The sequence below is a fragment of the Vigna unguiculata genome, chromosome 11 (assembly GCF_004118075.2).
Source record: "Vigna unguiculata cultivar IT97K-499-35 chromosome 11, ASM411807v1, whole genome shotgun sequence".
In the NCBI taxonomy this organism is placed as follows: Eukaryota; Viridiplantae; Streptophyta; class Magnoliopsida; order Fabales; family Fabaceae; genus Vigna; species Vigna unguiculata.
This window is the reverse complement of record NC_040289.1, coordinates 6,039,468-6,048,406: the sequence shown is the minus strand read 5'-3', so window position 1 is coordinate 6,048,406 and position 8,939 is coordinate 6,039,468. Positions and strand designations below refer to the sequence as shown.

The window sequence follows — 8,939 nt, the reverse complement described above, 5'->3', positions numbered from 1 at the left end:
TTAATTTGTAGTAAAATTATAGTCTTAATCATAAATATTATTTATTATAAAACTAAAAATGCATAAAAATATTAATAATCGTAATATAATATTTTAATTATATATTTTTAAATTATATTAATTTATTCATAACATCTTGAAAATTAACGCATCAGTTACGTTCTGTTCTGGAAATTCTGGTTCAAAATCTACCTGTTATGAAAATTTTGAAAAAAAGTATTCTGAATATATTCAAAATCCAGAATCACTTGTTAGAAATTTCGAGAGTAGAATCAGTAATTATGAGGTGCAGGAAGAAAAGCCACTTGCTCCCAAACTTTGCGGCACCTAAATCTCCACGCGGCGAGCACGTGGTTCTCAGTTCTCAACCACACAGAAATATGAATCTTCGAGAATTTTCTTTTACACGGACAAAATAAACTCTTACGAAATTGAGGCATCAAATTCCATAGATTCAATGTTTAGTAACGTGGCACCAAATCGAACCACTAACAGTACCATGATGTTATGTATTTGTTTAAGGAGGGTCATTAACTCGGTGTGTTGGAGTGGTTTATGAATGATGGCTTCTCAAAGTTTGAGTTTACCAACAACACACATTACTTGCAATCGGATAATTCAGAAGCTCGATTCCAAGGTTTTGTTGTGGCCTTCACCTGTTCATACCAAACCCACAAGAATTTCTTCCTCGATTCGGGCAATGGGTTCTTCTGCTTCTTCCCAGTCACAGCACGCAGACAACATTCAATCTGAAGCAGGTATAGATTGCATGGTCAAGTGGGTTTTCTTCAATTTTTCTATTTGTTGATTTCATTTGAGGTCTGAGTTTTCAAAGAGAAAACTGTGTTGAAAATGTGAATTTTGCTGGGTGAAATCAAGAATCCCAGTTGATAATGCGATAGTTCTTACTGGGTGTTGCGTAGAGTTTGGATAGTCACAAAGATGAAAATAATAAGTATGGTTTATTTTTATTTGAGGTATGGTCTATTTTTATTGAGGGGATTTAGGGATAGTGTAACACTGATAGGAGTGTCACATTGAATCTGATGAATTATTTAACCAGGAACTTAACCTTTGAGAATCTCCTATCTAATGATTGAATGGAGTAGTCTTTTGAGTTTCACTCTCCCCTATTGCCTTAAGTCTTAATAGTTGGTGCTTTTATTGAAAGTTGGGTACCAAAAAGGCTACTTATAAATTAGATTAAGGCTTAAATTGAATACTAAGTTAGTGCACATATATCTTGTCTAAATCACCATGTTTTCATACATCGCAACCACTATGGTTCACTAAGTTGAAAAACACATTGCATACGTCTTAACAATAATTGTGAATGGCCTAATAGTCTCTTTCTGAACCTTGCAGGAACTGGCACTATTGACTATAAATCTTTGAGTGATGAAGAGTGGAAGAAGCGGCTCACAAAAGACCAATTCTATATTACTCGTCAGAAGGGAACTGAAAGAGCCTTCACTGGGTATGTTCTTGAACTAGTATGAGGAATTAAGGGCACTGTGCTTCCAAGTCATGCTTAGCTGTTCACACAAGCATTTGAAAAATTGCTTTGCAATATTCAAAATGAGTTTGCCAGACCTTTTTTGACTTGCTTCTTACTCTGAATTACCGAGTCCTATTTATTTTGGTGCCAATTTAATTAATTGGGGTTTGTTTTTCTATGTTCTGTTTAAACCATCTTATTTTACTGGACAGAACATAACGTTACATAGTTGGTTGAGAAATTGAGTGTTTTTGGTTTGAAACAGCTTTCTAGTTTCCGCTAATTCGCATTATTGGAATCATATTTAAGATAGAAAGGTCAAAATTAAAAAGTTCAATGGTCTCATCTTTGGGTTTAGAAAGATGCAATTAGAAGATTATCTATCTTTATGAGAAGAGATGGTATCATCTTGTATTTGGAAACAAACAATAGGGTTGAAGGATGAAGATTTGGCACTTATTCATTGTAATCCCTCAAAGTCATTTGCTTGATATTGTTCCATAATGTTGCTTTACACTTGTCAAAGAAACATTTAGGGTGAATTAAAGAAGTACACATATCATCAAAATAAAGTAACAAAATGACTAGATTTATATCTCTTGAGGAAACAATAATGACCGACATTACACTTTTGGAATATTTCTAGCATCACACTGTCTTGGTGGTTGTTTCAAGCAATTCAGAGTCTTACTCAATCTATGCACCAAATTCTCCTTCCCTTTCCTTGAGAAACCTTGAAGTTGGTTCACATATTTCCTGTCTAAATCACCATCCGTGAAGAAATATTGTTTCCATGTCCAATTTCATGGAAGCTTCACAATGCCTAAGATAGACCTGATGGTTTTTTGCTTCAAACCTAAAGCAAATATTTTATTATAATCAAATCCTTCCTTTTTCTGAAATCTTTTGACAACTAGGCGGGCTTAATACCTCTCAAAGCCATCATTTTTCTCCATATCCAATAAATCCATTTGTTGTAAAGTATCTTCTTTCCCATAGATAACAGGGCTAGTTCCCATGTTTGATTAAAGATCGGCAACTTTAAATCATCTTTCATAGCAAGCTCCCAGTTTATATTATCTTCTTACGCAAATGATAGACCCCAAATGTTAGAGTCAATAAACTTGAGTTCTTTTTCCATTTTTGTGGTTCTTCCATTTGTCTGAAAGTTAATTCCTTTATGCTTTCCAAATATACAATCTTCAATGTCAATTTCAATTAATTCAAGTCCTAGTATTTTCCCATCTGAATGCTATAGATTATAATTTTCATTATTTCTTGCAACTACAATGTATTGATGTGCCCTTGTCATCTAAATGTTGGGTGTCAGTGTAATCGAACAAGTACTTGGAATTAAATAGAAGATGAAAAATTAAAGGAACAAAATAGATAATAGGAAAAAAATGTAATTTTATTAAAATAAATAAAATTACACACAACACCCTCTCTTGAAAATAGGAAAAACAAATACAAAGGGAACCTTAAAGGAGAAACTAATTTTCTCTCTTGATTTTTCGCTGAAGCATTATTAAAGCAATAGGAAAGAAAAGGAAGAAAGTTTTGGGATGAGTTCCTTAGAAAACAATGAGCTCCTTTTTATAATATGAAAAGTAAGCTCCAAGGTAAGTTACCACCGATGTGGGACTTATCTTGAGAAGCCCTTATTGGTGGAAACTTACCTTGGAACTTACTTTTCACCTTATAAAAGGAGTCCAATGTTTCCTTAGCAACTCATCCCAAAAGTCTCTTTCTTTTATTTCCTTTTGCTTAGTATTAGAGAGAAAAATTAATGAGAGAAAATTAGTTTCTCTTTCAAGGTTCTCCTTGTACTTGTTTTTCTTATTTCCATGAGGGAGGATGTTATTGTTTTCTTCTTGGAGCCAAAGAGAATGGTATGTAATTTTATTTCTTTTAATAAAATTACATTCTTTTCTATTATCTATTTTGTTCCTTTCATTTTCATCTTCTATTTTGTTGTGAGTACTATGATTACTCTATTTGAGGAGATGGTTCATCCTGGTGCGGCTTGAAAGCCTTCCATTTCAAGAAAGCATGTCCTATTGTAGAATAATAGTACAAAGGAATCATTGCTAGTGAGATACTCGGGCTTGAGAGGGAGGTGTTCCAATGTGGAGAGACTCAGACTTGAGGGTGAGATTGTTAAGAATTGAAAGTAAGTTGAAGTCTCACATTGAGTAAAAATGAGTTAGATAACCAATATATAAGTAGGTTTTACAAAATCCATTACCTTAAGGTTTTAGGTTGAAAGTAGTGTCATGGTCTCTTGTATGGGTTTGTTCATTACTCATTGGTACCGAATCTCCTGTGTCTCCTCTTGGAAAAACCTCACATCAAAGATTACCACTCTTATTATCATGAACAATTGTCATTGCACCCTTTGAAGTCTTCCAATCACTGTTATGGAAGAATGTTGTTTAGCCACCACTATAGTTATATCCTATGGTTAAATTTCTTCCTCTTGGCATTCTGCAAAGTTGAAGAGATTGAGGATTCACCTAACTCTCTCTATTGATCTCTTTATTGGTAAACACATACATTGTCAAATTAACAACTGCTTGCATCATCCGATGAATGGTGTTTGCAACTGAAGGTTTCTCATACATTCTAGAAAGAGCCACCACAGGACTCACTATGGATGTTTCTTTCCCAATGTTGAAAGCATCATCATTGCGGGATAATGTCAAACGAGTAACTTTGAGGGCTTGCTTATTAAGAAGAGCCCAATCTTCATCCTTCATACCCTATTATTTGTTTTCTAAGAGAGGTTGATACAATTTCTATTGTTGATACATATAATCCGCCTCTTCCAAAAGTCAAGTCTGCAGTTTCAAATTTCTCAATTTTCACCTTTCCATATTCTGCAACCATTATCCTCTCTCAAATATGATTGATTCCCTTTGTGTCGTTGATATTAATAAACAATAATAACAACCAAAGCTTTGATACCACTTATTGAAAAACAATGCAACTATAATAAGATTTATGAGGAAAAAATGTGAATGGTCACACATAATTGATAAAGGAATTTAGCTAGTTATGCCTACGTCTTCAGGTTACTGTCAACCTTTAATTGAAAGAGAAAACTATAAAATAAATATTTACAAAGCATTCAACTCAACTCAGTTTCGCCTAGAGAATATAAAATAGTATTTTAGCTTAATAAGTATTTTCTATCAAACACTATTTCTCTTGCTATAGGAATTATTTTTATACTAGTTATAACTATCGTATTTGTACATGCACAAATAGTTTCTGCCCCGCTCATCTAATTTTTTGTATTTTTATCCAATCCCTTAAATTTTGTTGGCTTTTATTCTTTTTCTCTCAATAAAAGAATGCTGGTTCATTCATGATTTTAGTTGTATGACTAAGTCCTACAATATTCTAGTAGTAGGCTCAAATATGGGTGAAATTAAAGCTTGAAGATGCCGCTATCAAATGAATTTTTCATGAACGACTTTGGTCTAGTGAAAAAGATCATTGGAATGTAAATCATAAGACAAATAAAGAGGCAATTTTGCAATTATCTCAAGCAGATTACACCAATTTTGTTTTGCAAAAATTTAACATGGGAGATGTCAAGCTATTAAAGCACCTATGGCTAGTCAATTTTTTCCCATCCAAGGATTAATCACCTTAGACAGAAGAAGAAAAAGAATTCATGAAAGTTTGATGTTACAATGGTTTGTACGAAGTCAGATATTGGCCATGCAGTGGAAGTTGTAAGCAGGTTTATGTCAAAATGTAGGTGAAGCTCACTAGGAAGCAATCAAGGGGATCTTGAGGTAGCTATGAGGCATCGGAAAGAATTGTTTGTACTTTAGTAAAGGAGAATCAACATTACAAGGCTATTTAGATGTAGACTTTGGAAGTGAAGTTGATTATGAAGTACTACTGATAACATTTGCAATATTGGTATTACAATTGTTGGCTGGATAGCAAATATGTAAAAAATCATTGCTTTATCTATGTAGAGGCTGAGTATATTGCAGTAGCAAGAGACCTTAAAGAGTTTATATGACTTCAAGAATTGTCAATAGAGTTTGGATTCATCTGGTACAAAAGTGTTGTGCATAGTAATAGTCATACTGCAATGTATATGGCAAAAAGTTCAACATTTCATTTTACAAAAAACTACATTGAATTCTTGATTGATCATAATGCTGAGTATAGATGATCGAAGGAGAAAGAAACTTTTTCTGAAAAAATTTGTGCAGGATTCATGGGCTATAAGAAGGGCCTCCACATCTGTGATAGGTGGTGTTTCAAACTTGCTTTCGATAATCGAAATCACTAGAGCATAATCTAGAGAAAGACCTTCAAGAGCCGCGACTATGTTCTAGTGGTTTAACAAGACACTTGATACCAGCGAGTTCATCAGCAATGGATTTTATGGTTCCCAAGAACTTGCACATGGTTTTGTTCTCAAGGGAGTTTGCTAGGAGATCAGGGCACAGCTGTCACGCACGAGCCTTGGTCTGAGTGTAGAAATGGTTATGAATTTGTTCCCATACTTGATGGGAGTGAACGGCCACAAGGACGCGTGACAGAATTGACTTGGAGAGAGTTGATTGTAACCAAGAAAGCAAGAATTGGTCTTGAACTTCCCACTCCTCATAAGCTGGATTGACAATTCCAGCAGCACGATCTTCGTCATTAAGAAACCTTAGAGGGATAATGGGTTAACTACAAAAGATGAAGACGATGTGATTTGATAACAGGCTGAACTTGTTGTTTCCACTGAAGGTAGTTGATATCATCCAGCTTTTCTGCTATAGAATTGGGGAAAAACTGGGAAGGGTAGGAGCTTGGACTGATCATTGTGGATCAATTTCCGGCCCTTCAATACATATTAGAAATGATTATGGGAGAGAAAGGTAATCATAAATCTGACACTGCATTCTTTATTTTCATATCAACAAAGAGTACAAAGAAGGTATATATAGGCCTAAGATCCTATACTGCTGCATCTTAAAACAGAAAAAGAGAGGAAAACAGAAAACTAACATCCAGTTGAATAACTGAATGTTTTTACATCTCACTAATACTTCAACAGATTTTTCCTTGAGGATGAAGTGCTAACATTGAGAAAGATCCAAGGAAGAATCCATAAGCTACGTTAACAAAGGTGGTGCTATTAACAAACTGCAGTGTATTCAGCTTCAGTTGGCTTGTTAGAATGACAATCTGGAGAAGGTTGTTGCATTGATCAGACAGGTTGAAACTAGCCTTAAAGTGGGAGATTGTTGGACTAGGTCATACAGCTAAAATAATGAATAAAGTAATATATTTTTTTTTTTTTTACTTAAAGAAGAAGGAAAGCCAATAGAATCAAAGGGATTGCATAAAATTAAGAAAATTAGATGAGCAGAACAAGATCTATATGTGCATGTATAAATATTATAATTATAACTACTATAAAATAATTACAATAGCAAGGAAAAGATTATGTTTTTTTTGTTGTAGGTGAGCAGCGAGTTGAGTATTTTGTAAACAACTATTTTATAATTTTCCTTTTTTCAAAAATAAGGTTTGTAACAATTTGGAGATGTAGACATAATTGCCTAAACTCTCGATATCAATTTTGTGTGATTATTTTACATTTGTTTTGATTTTTAGAAATCTTATTATAGGAAATTTATGTAATTTTCTGGCACGAGAACAGATGGTTAGATGCATAGCTAGAATTTTATTCTCATGTCATTGCTGTATTTAATCAACTCTTTTTTTTTTTTTTTTAAATTCATTTTAGGGAGTACTGGAATACTAAAACCTCAGGGATTTACCACTGCATATGTTGTGACACACCATTATTCGAGTAAGTGATTTTATATCCATACAGAAATCCTAATGTCATATTTTCTTTCAGTGGCCTCAATCATCAAATTCCCTTTTTCCTTTACAGATCATCTACTAAGTTTAATAGTGGAACTGGGTGGCCATCCTATTACGAGCCTCTGGGCAACAATGTGAAATCAAAATTGGATTTGTCAATTATTTTCATGCCTCGCCAGGAGGTTCTTTGTGCTACTTGTGATGCGCATCTTGGACATGTGTTTGATGATGGTCCTCCTCCCACAGGAAAACGTTACTGTATCAACAGGTAAGTAATCACTTGAACTGTGTTTCCTTTTCAATCTTACATATTTCACCTTTGTCCAAGAATTTATGATTTTGTTCTTGAATTCCTGCAGTGCCGCCCTTAAGTTCAAACCAAGGGAGTAGATAGTGAAACTGCCATTCAGAAGATGCAATAATGTAAGAGATTGTGACTGTTGAGAAATTGTAAATGATCTATATCTCATATTTTGTGCTCTTGTTCTTACTTAGGGAGGGCAATGAAAATTGTCCTGCACTTGTGATGTATAAAACACAGTATTTAGAATGTAGAAGCACGATTACTATAGTGAAGACTCAAATTCTCATACTAATGAACTTCTTGAAGTGTCAGCATGAACTTACCATTGTTTTCTGACACTGTTATAGTTTTTACTCCAGAGGATACAATCTGTTAGAGAATTTCCAATTTGATTCTTGGTTTTACTCTTTCTGGGTTTTAATCATTTTCTTTCTAGTATTTTATTTTCCTCAAAAGGATGAAATGAAAAGTCAAAATAATCATGTTTGAATGACAAAAGTATAATTTAGAAGCATAGGTGATCCATATCATTACCATATAAAGTAGATATTATTTTGTGTGGGAAAATGGTATTCATTTACTGATTGTTAAGTTAGTTAGCCAACTGAGCTGGACTCTAAAAGTACCCTAAGGATTCAAGTATAATATTAAGCTATAAAATTGTGGTTTTTTTGGCTAGTGAGCCTTTAGGCAATTCCACTAGACCTCATACTTTATTGGTTGTCCATTGATTTCAACTCTTCTTTCATAAACTTCAACCATTTTTCTGAATTGTCACTTTTCATGGCTTGTCTAAATGAGAATGGACCCTAATCAATACTCAATTCACATTTATGTTCAAGTGAATATACAATAAATCACTTGAAATAGCTGGTCTTCTTTGTATTTCTGTCCTCCTTGGTGCTATTTCATGTGCTTCTTCTATCACTTGTTCATTAGTGACTTGCACATTATTTGTTGGTTCATTAACCATATACTCATCTTATAGGTGGTTTGGTTATCATTTTATTGTCTTTGTTGTTATTTGATTGTAATAAACTAGGGGAACAAAATCCTTACAAAAAACATAAGGCGAAGAAGATTCACCATGAGTTTTTACAAAATCCACCACCTTTCGTGATTTTCTCACTCCCCTACTAAATTGGTTATTTTCAATGAATTGAGCATTATGAGATTCAATTGTTCTTGTACTATGCTTTGGACGATAGAATTTCTATCCTTTTCATACTTTTCATGATAGCCAATGAAGAAATCACCAACGGGTCTTGTATCAAGCTTTTT

At 33.8% G+C, this 8,939-nt stretch overlaps 1 protein-coding gene across 1 annotated transcript; it reads left to right on the top strand.

The window, feature by feature from the left end:
• The first annotated feature begins 407 nt into the window (after positions 1–407).
• Positions 408–8,011, top strand: LOC114168541 (peptide methionine sulfoxide reductase B1, chloroplastic). The gene is made up of 5 exons (XM_028053405.1): positions 408–758; positions 1,366–1,477; positions 7,272–7,337; positions 7,425–7,622; positions 7,714–8,011. The coding sequence occupies exons 1-5, from the start codon at positions 560–562 to the stop codon at positions 7,742–7,744; spliced, it is 606 nt and encodes a 201-aa protein (XP_027909206.1). The 5' UTR covers positions 408–559; the 3' UTR covers positions 7,745–8,011.
• The last annotated feature ends 928 nt before the right edge of the window (positions 8,012–8,939 follow it).

Excerpts from the sequence above, each read along its gene's own strand:
- LOC114168541 (XM_028053405.1), top strand. The coding sequence starts at position 560 with ATGATGGCTTCTCAAAGTTTGAGTTTACCAACAACACACATTACTTGC. Across the intron at positions 759-1,365 it reads CAACATTCAATCTGAAGCAG|GAACTGGCACTATTGACTAT; the intron begins GTATAGATTGCA and ends TGAACCTTGCAG. Across the intron at positions 1,478-7,271 it reads ACTGAAAGAGCCTTCACTGG|GGAGTACTGGAATACTAAAA; the intron begins GTATGTTCTTGA and ends AATTCATTTTAG.